General features: G+C 38.9%; 1 protein-coding gene across 1 annotated transcript in view; it reads left to right on the forward strand.

Annotated features, from left to right (window-relative positions):
* ss (spineless) overlaps positions 1-16,002 on the forward strand; it is a 268,611-nt gene that overhangs the window by 109,391 nt on the left and 143,218 nt on the right. The window contains exon 2 of the mRNA XM_067759847.1: positions 5,595-5,785. Coding sequence (XP_067615948.1) covers positions 5,595-5,785 — 191 coding nt within the window. The remainder of the gene's footprint in view (positions 1-5,594; positions 5,786-16,002) is intronic.

Below are 16,002 nucleotides of genomic sequence, written 5' to 3' on the forward strand. Positions count from 1 at the left end.
AAAATCTTCCGGCTCTTTTGTATTACTTGTTTTTTTCCCCTCTTAGTTATGTTGCTAACGGTTAAAATATTTCCTTCATCACAAGTTCACAAGCAACGATTACTCTAATTCCCGTTGCGCTGCTCTAAGATTTCGACTTAAGAATTATGCCCATATAAATGACCACATATGAAAACACTCGCTCAACTCATTCATTCAATCTAATTATCTAATCTCTCTTTGTGCCCATTTATTAGCCAATTATTGTGTTTTACCTCAATTTAGTGCAATTTGTTTTGCCTTCAATACTTAGGCAAAGTTTTTCGTTATTCTGCGAAAATCTTTCAATAGAATAATACAACTAATTTATGATTCAATTTTGATTCAATGCCATTATTTTTGATTCGATCACGTTTTTTCATTTAATTAAATAAATTGCTATGATTTGCTACTTTCTCAAAATATGAATATACCTACATATATACATCTAAGAGAAAGAATGTATTGGAACTTTGAAAATTCTTAATTTGACAAACATTCCGTCACGTCCTTTCAGTTATTCTATATTTCACATAATAAGCGATGTTCTTCCCTACCAGGTCTACATATGCGATGTATAGAATGGCATACAGACGTCGAGGTGGCTTACAGGATTGTTGTTGTTGTTGTTGTAGCAATGCTCGCCCCACCTAATAGCCGCGACCGATCACAAATTGTCATCAATATCCTCTAACGGGAGTCCAAGGAAACTTGCAGTTTCAACAGGGGTGGACCATAAGGAAAGGGGTGTTAGAGGCGTTGGTTCCACATTACAATTAAAGAGATGGTTGGTGTCATTTGGGGACACATTGCAAGTGGGGCATACATTTTTTATGTCGGGGTTGATTCTGTATAGGTAAGAGTTTACCCTGTTACAGTATCCAGAACGAAGTTGAGCCAGAGTGACTCGCGTTTCCCTGGGGAGTTCCTCGTTCCTCTTCCGCGAGAGCCCAGGTTTCTGGGTATTCAACAGGAACTGTTTGGTCAGCATCTCATTTCTCTCCCTGATGGGGAGTATTCTCGCCTCATTATGCAGATGGTGTTCTGGGGACATAAGAAGACAGCCCGTGGCGATTCTGAGAGCAGTATTTTGGCAGGCCTGTAGTTTCTTCCAGTGGGTAATTTTTAGGCTTGGCGACCATATGGGTGACGCGTAGCACGTAATCGGCTGGCTAATTGCTTTGTATGTAGTCATGAGCGTTCCTTTATCTTTTCCCCAAGTACTGTCAGCGAGGGATTTGAGGATTTTGTTACGGCTCTGATTTCTCGGAACAATTGCGGCTGCGTGCTCACCAAAATGTAGATCCTGATCAAGCGTCACACCCAAGATTTTGGGGTGTAGGACAGTCGGTAGCGTAGTGCCATCGACGTGGATTTTCAAAATGGTCGACATTTGGGACGTCCATGTTGTAAATAAGGTCGCGGAAGATTTAGTCGGTGATAATTCCAGGCTTCGCGAGGCGAAAAAACTGGAGAGACCAGGGAGGTAGCCGTTTAATTTATTGCATAGCGCATCGATCTTTGGGCCTGGGCCTGTGGCCATTATTGTGCAGTCATCGGCGTAGGAAACGATTGTGACTCCTTCCGGTGGTGAAGGTAGCTTAGATATGTAGAAATTTAACAAAAGTGGGGATAGGACACCACCCTGTGCCACCCCTTGTTTAATTCTCCTTGGTTTTGATGTTTCGTTTCTAAATTACACCGATGCCTGCCGACCACCCAGATAAGTTGCGGTCCACCTTTTAAGACATGGGGGAAGGGTAAACCCTTCCAGGTCTTGCAGTAACGAGCCATGGTTGACCGTATCAACTCGGCTTACAGGATTCCTTTGATGCTATGCATTGAAAGTCTGTATACCCACTCTACTTTTTAGGGGCAGGTTTTTTTTTGTGTGGTCGTCCACCAAGCAAGGACTCCATAATATGGGATAGGCTTCTCAATCACTGTAAAACCTCAATTAGAAAGGGAAAACGATAGGTCCAAACTACATCTCAGCATTATTTTACATGCATAAACTGTCAGAGGTGTCATCTTCACTCGCTTCCACGTTGAGCTTCCACTACAACTTACTCTCTGATTCCTATCCGACGTTTTGTACAAGGTTACTCCTAGTGGGTCACCCCTCTTAGCTTAGTCCTAATCCTATTTGGAACCTTATATATACACTGGAAAATTAATTGATTATTTACCGCTCTTAACTCGACAAGTTGAAAATTCGACACAATTTTCATTCGCTTCGTTGGTGACAATATCGACTATATAACAAAATTATTCTAAAACCGTCCCAAAAGAAATTCCCATTCTATTTAGGAGAGTTCATTGTCGTTCTCCTCTTTGAATATTTTACGATGTATCGTTTTGTATATCTACCTTAAGGAATCTTTTCTGCATGTGTCATCCGCAATTCACTCCCACTCTCTTAGTCTTATCCTTTAACTATTCCTTTCTTTTACTTCATTTTCACAAACTTTTATATGAACTCCGGTGTTGTTTCTCTACCCCAAATGTACTATATATGTACATGTGTGTGTGTACAATATGCTTTTCCATATTTTTTTTTTTCCATTTCATTTTTATCTCCTTCTGACGCAACATTTTCCCCCTGACATTTGTAATTATGGGATCAAGTGGGCATGGCTAATCGATTTTAACCCCTGGCTGTGGGTTATACCACAATGCATACATTTTGCTCTGTCAATTAGGATTTTGCTGGTTGTGCAGTTGTAGTTTTGCTTTGACGCTATGCCATGCCGAGGGGGTTGCTCAGTCGAAATGTGCGATTTACAGAAATTAAAATCCTCTTATCCTCTTACGTGTCTGGTAAGTAACAAACCAATCAGCCAACAAAACATGAAAGTAACAATAACAACAACAAGCGCTGACTCTTTTGGCCGCCAAGCTGACTGACCTTTTTTGTTCTTGTCTTGCGGTTAATCGATGACGGTAATAAATGTAATTATTAATTATGTACGCTACTCTTGCTGTCTGCCATCAACCCCCTCTGCGGGGTGCGTCTTTCTGTTCAACATCTTCCGAGTATTCGTAGGACCATATTAAACGCGTCATCTGCTTAAGGTTCGTCTGCTTTTTCTTAAATACTATTTCAATAGTAAATCGAGCGCAATGACGCAAGAAAAATGGAATCAAGCACATGTGGGATTTTCCGTAAGGAATCAATCCTTATGTGTGTGTATGCCGTTGAAGTTTCGAATTAGGTTCGATTTGTATAATTTTGCTCTCAATCTAAATTTTATTTTAATTTATTAAAGTTTAAGCAAATCTAATTCTTAGGTAAGGTTGAATTGGCTGCTCTCTTCGAACCATTTTGAGGACCTGATAGAGGCTACCAAGTCCTTGATGTCATACCCCGCGACCCAGTGCCGATTATCCAGAAAGGGAGTTCCTAGAAAGTTGCAAATGAGGTGAACCACCACCGTTTCCCCATTTCATTCTCTTTAAATCTCCTCTAGCAACTTTTCTGCATGTGTACTTCTAAGGCAGTGTTCAGTTAGTCCTACAAGTGTGTAAATTTTATACCTACTTAGGGTGTAAACGTAACGTGATATTACTTCGGCTTGACGGTGGTTGTGCAATGGGCATATCTAAGCCATCTTGGTAAGGAAGAATCTGCATGGTCGAACTCTGTCTAGCGAATTTATCTGTGAAACAGTTTCCTAGATGTCCCTGTGATCCAAAGAAAAAATCAATTCAGAAATACTACAAGTAGGTTTACGTAGTGTGAGTGCGCTAAAAATTTCGGATCAAATTACTGTGTTTCAACCTCTTCTTCTTTGCCGTTCTGAAGAAGTGCAGTCATTTCTTCATATTTAAAATTCGAAATGCTTCAAATGATGATCAAAATTGTCTTAAGCCCGACTATAGCGGAAAGGATCTGTTTAACCACCAAGCCTTAGGGTGGTCTAATGTCATATTTTAGTGCCAATACAAAGGAAAGCAGGAGATTGATAGTGAGAAGTGAAAGTTGTAATATCCATAGATCACCCATCGAGTAGTACGTCGCGTCACCCATAGCGGCCCTACAAAGTGCCTCTTAAATCTTCAGTGAAGTTAGTCATTAGATGATTTGTTAAAAAATGTGCTTAACTGAATAAGGGAAGACAAAATTAAGCTCTGTGGCACCGTGGTTGTGCGCCAATTTTTCTATCTTTCTAAATATGGAGTTCTTTCATTTAGTATTTGCAATTGAAGTAATGAGCCCAAGACGATTTAGGTGGGAGAGGTAGAGCTCAAGCAGCACTTAAGATCATTTGGGCTAAAATCTTAGAGTATGCTATGTAAATTAGGTTTGGTTGAGGGGCGTGTATGATGAATTCCCACACTTCCACTTTGTTTGGCTTGAGTAGGAAGCTAGTTCCTTTCCTATCCAAACTTGGCCATAAGGAGCTTGAGCCTTCGGAATCATCCCGGTTGGTCAATAGTCCGTTGCCCTAATATTATATTCTTTAATATTATATTCTTTGATTATCCTACGCCTAGTTTATGTCCATTCATTTCGGAACCTTTTCTAGCCATCTCGCCTGCAAATTCATTCTCTTTAATATCGGTGTGCCCAGGGATCTAGCAAAGGGAAATCCTGAGATGCGCTATGGACGCCAGCGAGGCTGGATACCTCCGCACTATGTCTGACTTTATCATCTTGGATTTTAATGCCTTTAAGACGGCCTGAATGTCGACAAAGAACGCTTACATTGGTGTCTGAGTCCGTACTGCCCTGGAGCAGTTTCGCTGTTCTCTCTATGGCATAAACCTCCCGCCTGAAAGAAACTACATGAGTCAGGAAGGCGGTACAACTGATTTACCTGGAGATTCTTGGAGTATAGTCCAGCTCCAGTTACCTTTTTCTTTTTCGAGCCATATGTGTGGACTCTGTAATGCCCCTGTCTTTGTCTAGGTTAGGGTCCTGCATTCCATAGCACAATCATGTTCTCATGGTCTAGGCCTTCCTCACAATTCCTCTCTTCACGGATAGGGTATGTTCTGCATCTTCTATTTAGCAACCGCCGTGATATGGTTGGTATCGCCTTTCATGCCATCCAATTACGCCGCGTGTCCGTATTTGCTTGTTTCCAAGGAAACCTTTAGAGCATTAAGTAAAAAATTACGTTTAACCCCTCCTGAAGTGCGCTGCTCACTGCGCGTGATATTCCCAGGCCCAGTTAGGCTTCAAGTCAATCTTGAGTCCACCCGTAACAAGTTTACCAAACACTCTTCCCAAATGAATTTCTTACCCCAAGCCAGTTTGTGACACAGTTTCCAAAACTCCATATAAGAGCATCGGCTTGACCACTTTATCATAAATCCAGTGGATTGCCTGGAGAGTCACAAGCATTTGAAAATGGCCCCACGGTATCCATACAAGGCGTACGTACATCGGCCATATTAAGCCTCCGTAAGATCTTCACAGGGATGGGGTCATCTCCAGAAGAAAATTGTATGCTCCTAGAAGGGCATGCTTCAATCAAACTAATAATTCGTTATTTTAAGAGCTATATATTTCCCATAATTTTAACGCTCTAAAAATATGTATCTATATTTACTATATTTTTTGTTTTCAGTTTAAAGCCACCGCCCAAAGATGGCGTTACGAAAAGTAATCCGTCGAAACGTCATCGTGAACGTTTGAACGCCGAATTGGATTTGTTGGCTTCGTTGCTGCCATTTGAACAAAATATTCTTAGCAAATTGGATCGACTGAGCATTTTAAGGCTGTCTGTTAGTTATTTAAGAACAAAAAGTTACTTTCAAGGTAAGTTAAAACACTTTAAACATTTGCCTTTGAAAATTTTAACAATGGTTTATTACTATAAATAATCTATAAAATTTTAAGTAAAAAGTGTCACGATTTTAAGCCAACCAAAAAATCATTTTATGTATTAAATTGGAGTGCTTGTTGCAAAGCGACATGTTGGTGTTGTTGTAGCGATAGAGACACTCCCCGCTGGTTTTGGGGAGTGTTATCGATGATGATGGTCTTTTGCTGGATATATGCGCAAAAATACATCAAACCATTCGTTGCCGAAAACGTTACAGTTCCCGAATTTTATGGTTTAAAGAAGTAGATTCAGAGAGTGTAGTAGAATACATCTGAACTGTCTAGAATTGTTTGTCTGGTAATATGTAGACATCAATCTCCGAAAAAATTCGAATACATGCTAAACATACTAAAGGTCGAAGATTCATACGAAACATGAAAATGCCTCCTCAACAGGTAGTTTGGCAAGCCCTTCGAGTATATTTTTACCTAAAAAAGTTTCTCAGCAAAAAGGCATCTGCTTCAACAGATTTTGGTGGAAGCTGGCATAAAACTGTAGGTTTTACTATTTGTAGGCAAATATTAAAGAAGCAAACCATAAATTGCTCCAGTCAGTTACAGAAGCCTTATCCCCGTCTTCTCGAAGCCATACCTATCGCACAAATGATCGTTATAATGTGCTAAAATGTAGAGTTTCTCTACAAATAGTAGTCTTTAAGGCATCTCTCTAAAAGGCAAAAATCTAACGGCAGAAGTGTATTTGAGATGGAAGTAAAGGTAAAGACAATTAGGAAAGTGATGTGAACGGCAACCAAGTAACAGACCATGTGGAAATAAATGAAGAAGGGGACAGTGATGGAATATGACATAATGTGACAGAAATAAGGAGACCAAGACAGAGATGTGGATTGAGATTGCGATGCAGGTGAAGATAAAGACACGCATGGAGAGTGTGATGGGAATAGAGAGGGAGATAGAGATGAAAATTTAGATGAGGTAAGGAAATTAGAGGTTTACGCCGATCTCTTTATCGGCGGCGGCGGCGTAGGCTCTATTATATACCGGCGGCGGCGGCGTGGGCGGCGCGCCGTCTTACGCCGGTGTTCCTACTTTAAAAAGCTTGGTTTTTCTAATTAAAAAAATAATATTTAGGAAAGGTTTTGTTTGTATGTATTTAAGGAAATCAACGAGTTGGCCATTTCGGAAAGATCCGGGGTTTGTGTCTCAAGATCTCGAAGACCTTTCAAAAATGTTCAGGAGTAGCTCCTTGCGGAAGGATTGTCCCTCGTTCACTTACTCCAGAGAGGCTTCGAACCTAACCCCGGTCTTTGGAATTGGTACTGCTGCGTCTGCTGAAAAGAAATAGAGATACATAAAATCGTCACACTTTTGTCTGCATATCTCGTGCAAAGCGTAGTTTCACCTAGGGGAAACTCCTAATAATCGTCGCGAGCACAATTTCTTTAAATCATTTGTGGCCCGCCAAGTCACGCACAAAGGTGACTTACACTTGCTATTAATGGTCTATTAATACTGATGACTCTCGTGGCACAGGGCGCCTCCAGTTTTTTTCGAGTGTTTTTAAGAGCTACAATTCCCGATGTGCGAACAGTAGCAATCCCGACCACCAATCGCTACCACGCCTCCTGACCCGCACACCATATGCCAGCACAGAAGCTATAGGACTGCGACTTCGAACTCATACCTTCGTTGACGTCACCTTCCTAGAAGCTCTAGGTGTAGCTCCGAAGACCTTTTAACGGATGTTTTTACGCGCTATGCTGCCAAGCTACACGAGGGAAACACCTTGAAACGTTAGGGAGTGACTATTCTCTCAAGGATGCCGTCCTCGAAATCATAAGCAGTCTAAGTGGATGTCATTGCGTAAATCATGAGTGAAAATCATATAATCCTCTACGCATCTACATAATTAAAATTTTACAAGGACCCTGGATCAAATTTTTAAAATGTAGACCGCAGTTTGCAGACGTTTGTGTTCACACCATTGATTTCAATAGTCTTCGCTAAATCAAAACGATATTTTAGAATGAAAGTCGACCGATTTCAAGTTGAAAGGTGTTAACTGCTGTTTTCCAGCCTTATGATATAAGATCTCATTATGGATGACCGCGTAGCTTCAGTTTGCAGGCTAGTTCGACTGTCGACAAGGCTAGGGTAGTAGCACACACTATCATTAGCTCGACTGTCTTGGGAAAGCTTTTGCTTCACCACTTTGAGTGTTCTTCCGAAGGACAAAGTCTCACCTGGTAAATATATGTGCCTAAGTATTCACATTTGTTACAGGATCCGTAACGTGTAGGTTATATTTAAACTTGATTGGTAGGCTATAATCAATGTGATTCACACGACTGGGCTAGTTGGGGATATGGCCGCCAACTTTAAGAAGTGTCAAACCAAGAGACTTGGGTATTGAATCATGAAGTGTGAAAATCAAAATTAACATTTCAAACGCTATTATAAAGTTTCGCAAATAAACAACAGATGTTTGAATGTAAGCCCAATTGATTTTTAAACCCTTCTCATGAGTACATATATCCTCAAGTATGAGGTAAGAATCATTTCAAAGGAGGTTTTGTACCCCTAGAACCTACTAAAGGATTTTGCATCACTGATTTCGCTTATTCTTTCAGCCAATCGCAATATACATTTTTTTTTTAAATTCGCACCTTTTTTGGGTATAATGCTTTTTTCAACAACTTGAGGACAATTTGAAAACATGGTCGCCTTGGGTCGTTTTATTTGAATTCCTTTTTCATTATTATTCATTCACTCATTCATTCATTTATTTATATTTTGAATTTTTTGAAAAAAAAAAATATGCAAAGTAAGCATATAAATTTATTATGTAACTTTTCTTTCAGTGTTTTGTTTAATAACTTGATAAATTGGGTGATGCAAAGTCCGTGTTAAGCTGACATCGAAAGCGTTTTTTTAAATAACTTTTGAACAGTTAGGAAGAGTTAAATTTCGCAATTAGTTTCTTATAACTGGCAGTGATGCGCATCCGTTGATACCACTTTCGACCATATCCGACCAATTTTCGATAGTGTTAAACGCGCCGGACGCCGCCGCCGCCGCCGCCGCGCCGATATTTTTGATATTCGGAGGCGGCGTGCGAAAAACGATCAAAATCGGCGGCGTATATCTCTAAAGGAAATTATAGAGGGGAAGAATGATAAGGGAGGAAAAAGTGGGAGAATAAACATTGGTGAAGATCAAAAGATCGCGCGATTTCTTAAATTTGATATTGGAGAAAACTATAGAAGCTGCAGAACTTAACCGATCTGGAGCAATATTCCATAAAAGCGTGCAATTACTGGCGTATGCTTTAAACATTGACATCATCGGCCTGAGTACCCGCGCAGTACATTCTGCTTACTACAAATTGGAAAAAAAAGCGGCAAGGATGGGTTCATTGGTGAATGAGGACAAAACGAAATACCTGTTGTTATCAAACAAAGAGTCAGCGTATCTGCGCCTTGGCAACCACGCCACTGCGCGCAGCCATAATTTCGATTTCGTTTATTTGGAAACCAGCTTAACATAGATAACAACATCAGCTTTCAATCCATCGAATAATCACTCCAATAAATGCTTCTTTGGATAGGGAAGGCAATTGAAAAGTAAAGTCCTATCACGAAAAACGAAAATCATGCTCTACAAGTCATTTATCGTAATCGTCCTACTGCTATATGGCACAGAAATATAGACCAACGCAACATCAGATAAGGCGGCTCTGGGAGTGTTCTAGAGAAATGTTCTTTGAAAGACTTACGGAGCTCTACGCTTTGACGGCCAGTATCAAAGAAGATATAATAATGAGCTGTACGAGCTGTACGAGCTTAACGAAGAAATCAGCATAGTGGAGCGAATTAAAACACAGCACAGATGATGTTCCGGCTAAGAAAGTATTTTTATCGGAACTCGCCTACTAACGCAGAGGAAGATAGCCGCCCCACTCCGCTGGAAGGACCGGGTGGAAAACGATTTAAATTTCCTTGGTGTTACCAATTGTCGCCAGTTTGCACAGCGATGAAGCGACTGGCGCTGCTTGTTAGGCGGCCATAACCGTGTAAACGGTTAAACGCCAATTAAGTAAGTTAGAAGGTCAACAGAAAGCTTAAAACTGATTGCTTGACTTTGGGAAACGGAAAGGAATGTACCACCTTATTATTTAGATTAGTACCTGCTCAACCCAAACAACGCCGGGTACCCTGGTTGTCATTGGAATTTTAAGTTTATCGGTATTTAGATCAGCGCTATCCGAATGGTTAGCTGTAAAGTTTTACGAATAGTTGAAATCTTGTTGTTGCTTCTTGATTAATTTTCTAAGATGTACTCAACAGACTAGAAATTAAAGTTCTAGAAGCCAGCGCCTGTACTGCTGAGAAAATAATGAGCTAATTAAGTTAACATTTAACATGTTCTTGTAAGGAGCAACCTCAGTTTAATTTTTGAGCTAAAACTCATCAGTCCAGTACATTCCGAAGCCATGGCACATGCGTGGTTCCAGGGGGGGGGGGGGGGGGGGGGGAACTTTTTTGTATTGACTGTAATGAAGTATATAATACTAATCTACATAGTAGTTTCTTATCACAAAACGGATTTTTACTAATTTTTTAATTTGTTTTTGTTTTTATCGGCCTATTGATAAAAGATTCAAGGTTCGATTCGAGCTCAAGGCCAGAACAATAATTTTTTTCTAATTATTGTAATTTTTAATTTTTCTAAATTTGAAAAATTGTATTTTGTTTTTGGAATAGTAAGTAGAAAATTTTTCAGACAACCTGCCTGTATAGCTAAATGGTTAGCGCAGCATGCCTAAAACGTACTGATGATGAAGGCTTAGCACCCTTCGAAATGGATCTATCTGCGCAGCTATGGCAGGTTGTCTGAAAAATTTTCTACTTACTATTCCAAAAACAAAATACAATTTTTCAAATTTAGAAAAATTAAAAAATAACAATAATTAGAAAAAAATTATTGTTCTGGCCTTGAGCTCGAATCGAACCTTGAATCAATTTTTTAATTTTTCTTGCTTTTTTACGTTCTAGGGGGGGTGGGGTGGGGTACTTTTTTTAATATGTATAATAGCCATGTTTTTTATACACGCGTATACGTTTACGTTTGCGCGTGAAAAAAAAACGCCTATCCTCGCTTAGATAATGTTTAGGAGATCCATCTAGCGGCAGTGGTTAAATAACTAGCTACAGCCACAAGGTGTACCGAAAAGCGGAGACACAACCCTCTGATGGCCATAGGGTATAACATATAGCTAAATCAGTTGCGATGAATTGTGGTCACACATAGAATACATAGGCCCCTATTATGAGACAAATTCGATCTTCGACTGTGGTCGAACGAGCTGATCGAACGAATTTTTATTCGGTATTACGATGCGCGTTCGATGAAGGCAAGCGTTATTGTGAATTTGGATAAATTCAAAAGTTCACAATAGCACATTTCCAATACTCTGTCAAATAAAATAAATAAATAAACAAAAGCAGAACTAGTTATTAAATGCAAATATTAAAAATAAAAGTATGACTACAACGGAATTGTGGTTTGATGATTCGTCAGATGAAGAGGAAAGCTTACTGTAGCTAACCAGAAGTAGAAGACGGGTGAGATGCTTCACATCCTTTGGAAATGAATTCCACCACGTAAGTGTAGCTTTCTAAATAAGTTGTTAAATTGTTGAAATTATAAGTTTTGTTTATAGATTTATTCAAAATTTCAGACTGTCCAAAGAAGCGTTCATGGACTTGTTGTCCAGTACAGATGAACTGCTGCAGCAATGCACAAGAGCCGAGTCTATTCCTAATATTTTTTAATTTTGGCAACAGTTCTCCGATTTTGTGCTCAGGGATCCTACCAACTGACCGTTGTAAACGATAATGCACTCGGACTTGCCCAGCCGACAGGTGTTGAATGTCTTGGAAAATTTTATTTGTGAAAGATGAATAAAATTGAATTACGAGGAGGCTCAGCTGCATCAAGCAAAGTTGCATTTCTATAATGTGCAAGTTCCTTTGATATATGGGGATTTTGTTCCATAATTGAAACCAGTCTTTCAAGCTGTTGTTTTGTACTCACGACCTTGGACCTATATAAAATTAAACCAAATAGTTTAAAATTACTAGTAGGTAGTAAAAAAGTAGAACATAAATACAAAAAACTTAGATTTTAAACAATTCTTTTTCTGTTCGATACAGCATCGACAACAAATTTCTATTCGCTTGAAAATTTGATACACAACGAAAATTTCGACAGAGATGAGTTGTCATAATACCAATTTCAAATTCGATTTTCGATGTTCGATAGCCAGCGAAGATCGAAGATCGTATAATGCTCATAATAGGGGCCATAGAATTAGTGTAGAGGGTGAAACAAAAACATATATTTCAGTCACATCTGAGTATAATTCGTATTGAAATTTAGTAGTACACATTTTATGCGCAGCAATTTCAGAGGTGTATTTAAAGTTTGACGCTTAGCAGTCCATATAAAGTTTAAGCGTATAGACGTTTATGTGTAAAAAAAACACGGCTAATAATAACGTAAAAAAGCAAGAAATGTTAGTAAAAATCCGTTGTGTGATAAGAAACTACTATGTAGATTAGTATTATATACTTCATTACAGTCAATACAAAAAAAAGTCCCCCCCCCCCCTCCCTCCCCGCTGGAACCACGCATGTAAGGCATGTGTGTCAATGCGGTCTATTCTCCAAACGTGTTTTGCGAGAAATTGAACTTTAGTTCGTAATATAAAATTTGTAGATTACTTAAAAAAAAACCTAGACTTCATTCTCTTCATTCTCAGTTTCGATACTGTACTGTGAACTGGGAAACACGGTAGCTTCAAATTTTCAGGTTTCGACTTTTCTCCCTATTAATCTCGATGTGAACATATGTATCTCAAGCTCCTTTTCGTAAGTGATATATGTTTATAGTTTCCATACTAATAATTTTTAGAACTTGACAACCTTACAGATTAGGTCAAATATTTGAAAAAAATTTGACCTTTGACCTCCGCCATCGGCCGGTCTCATGGGTCATATGTACGTACAATCGATATGAATCATGAAAGAGTTCAGACCGAAAAAGGGCATGGACAAAACAGCTAAACACAAAGTAAACAAACAAACAAACGACAAACAAACAAAAGTGAGAAGGTAAAATAGATGGCAGAACAAATGAAAAATGTGTGGAAAGAGGACTCTCTTGAGTTTACACATGACGCAGGAACACTTAGCGACCATAGAACATACGCCTACAAAAATAAACATACCAAACAAAGCAACTGACAGTGAAACTATTAGAAGGCGAAAAACAACAGGACGAACGGACGCGTGGCGAATACATTAAAATCGTATCAAAATTGTAAATATTTATGTTGTAGTCGCTCGACAGACCGGTCAAAATCAAGCATTTAGGAAAATAAGTAGAAGGAAAAAAGAACAAATGTCACAATCGCGGTAAGCCGAGGTAAGGGTTGCAAGTGAATAAGCGTGGGTACAAATTCCTAAAGATAAGTTTGGGATAGAGAATGATGTACTTGCAAACAATGAATTCCGGTTTTAAGTAAATTAATTTTGTAGTGAATTAGAAAAACATTAAGCGCTTATGAAGTACTTTAAAGGAGAGGAGAGGTGCAGGGTTTTTAAATGTCCGTTTCAAAGATAGTCAAACGTTCAAGTAAAAATTTTGTTTTCGATTTTTATTGACTTTGAAAATTAAGTGACACGCATGCGCCACGTGTTTCCTGGTTGCTTTGGAAAGCATCAAACGAACATGAAGAAGCGCGACGGGATGTTTGGCGACAATTACAACGAGAAGGCAATCAAATAAGTAACTGCTAATACCATGAAAGGATTTATGTTAACAAAAATATCTCAGAAAGTGATTCCCGCTTAGTCTAGTTGGAGAAGAATTGTATATATATTACTCGCGTACTTGGCTAAATAATGGCCCTGTCGGTCTTTTCGAAAATAATAATTGAACTATCCCTGTTAAATAATTCACGAACATTTTTGCACCAGTCTGTCACTATAATAGCTAAAGGCCACAGCGTATGGAAGTGAGAGGCAAAAAAAAAATCGAGTCCAGCCAATTCTTCCGCCCTTACCAAAAACCTCTTAACTTTGCTGAAAAGAGTAACTCTTTATTTTACATTAAAGTATTTTCCATGACTGACATTCGTTTTGTTCTTGAAATAATCGAATCCAGCATGACAATACATATAACTAATTCCTCTTACAAAGTCACATAGACGGGTGAGTGTGATATCATCTATCTGCCGTGCCATTTCGAGAACATTTGAAATACGCCATACCTTAGGATTTCCTTCAAAAATGCCCCATCCCAGAATAAATTCAATACGTTTTGAGATGTGGCGTATATGAAAAGAAATTCTGAAATAGGGCGTTTTTGAGAAATATTCTGAAATAGGTTGAGCTCGATGCTTCAAAGCAAGTAAATGCCTTTTCTAATACATCATTCTGATCATGATGCTGATCAGTTCTCTCTATACAGATTTCTTACTGTCAATACAAACTAGTATGGTTAAGCGAAACATTGCCTCGCTTAATATGCCAAATGGGTATGGATGTTAACGTAACTTTTTAAGTCCTTTTAAGTCCTTTTGTTTTCCTATCTTCTAAACCTTTCTAACAGCCTTCGCAGTTAACGGTCACCCTCCCGGCCTTTCTGCTTTACACCTCTGCCTTAGGCTTTATTTCTACGACATATATAGTTTAGAGCACAGTTTGCGACAAGACTCCTCCCTAGAAAGTATACTTCAATATTTATGGCATTATACCAGTCCGAAAATATCTCGTTACTTACTGTTAGAGGACATTATTTTCATCCTCTTATTATGCACTATTTACCCTTAATTGGCTCTCCATTTAAATGTGTTTAAGTACCTTCGCAGGTTTTCTACACCACATAACGAATGAATTAAGTCAAACCCTTACATGAGATGGTATCCGATATTTGAATACGTTGCACTAGATTTTTGTAGTTCATAAAAGTTACACGTTCCTGTGTCACGTAGACTTAACATACATATTGTTACGAATATTAGCAACACTAAGGGGTACTGCCATCTCTAAGCCGATGCTAAGCAGTGATTTTATGCACATCCTTAAATCAATCATTATGTATCTCCATAAACGAATCAATCATTATCTCTACACATATGTACGTACACGCAGCGGAGAAGCAACGCACAAACACATGCAGATATCTTATCTGAGATGCTCTCAAAAGTATGCAATTGTAATTGTGGAAGTTTCGCTCACAAATACACATGCATATGAGAGCTACACTCGTGCATCTGTAGTTATAATTATATACCAGTGACTAAGTAAATTCTGGAAGCGCCTAGAAGATGCAACGAGGAAATCACACAGTATAAAATCAGCAACAGTAGAGGCGCGAGAATCAGTTTTGATTAAGCACGCTATCTGTCGAGCAATAGTAGAGTTATTTATTGTGAAGTACTTTAATAAAGGCCATTTTGCATTATTAAATATTGGAGTTATTTATTCAACAGTTTAGTGATTCGAACTTAGCAGAAGGTTGCAAATAAGAGGATTTGCAGTAAATTTGTTACAATATGTACTCTAAAGTATCCCGTGTCCCAATGAGAGTTCCTAGGTCTCCGCTGTCCAAATTAATGTGTTTGGCTGCTAATTTTTTAATGCGAGTATAAACAATCTCATTTGTCTTTACCCTAGGCAGCAAATTCAGTGATGTATGTACTGTTCTTCTTACCCAGCTACTCATGGTTTCCGCTATGTGTGCTTGGTAAGCCCACAGAAAGCTCTGGACCATAAAATGCTGCTTTAGCACCCTGTTTGGCAAGGTGCTCCTACTGCTCATTACCTTCATGACCTTCAAACGCAAGAGTTCATCCTAACAAACAATTTATTTTTAGTTTCGAAATCATTGAATGAACTCTAACGCAGTCAACTACTATCCTTGATGTAAAAGACTGTAAAGAACGCAAGTCTATCGCCAAAGGTACGCCTCGATGATAAGCTTCTTCGTAGCAAATATCTACTGCAAACTCCAGTTTTATCATCACCAGAGAAGTATTTTCTTCTTCTTCTTGTAGTAATAAGGAGACTACACCCGAAGGCTTTGGGAAGTTTTATCGATGCTCATAGTCCTTTGCCGAACAT

The sequence above is a fragment of the Eurosta solidaginis genome, chromosome 1 (assembly GCF_040869045.1).
Source record: "Eurosta solidaginis isolate ZX-2024a chromosome 1, ASM4086904v1, whole genome shotgun sequence".
Taxonomy (NCBI): domain Eukaryota; kingdom Metazoa; phylum Arthropoda; class Insecta; order Diptera; family Tephritidae; genus Eurosta; species Eurosta solidaginis.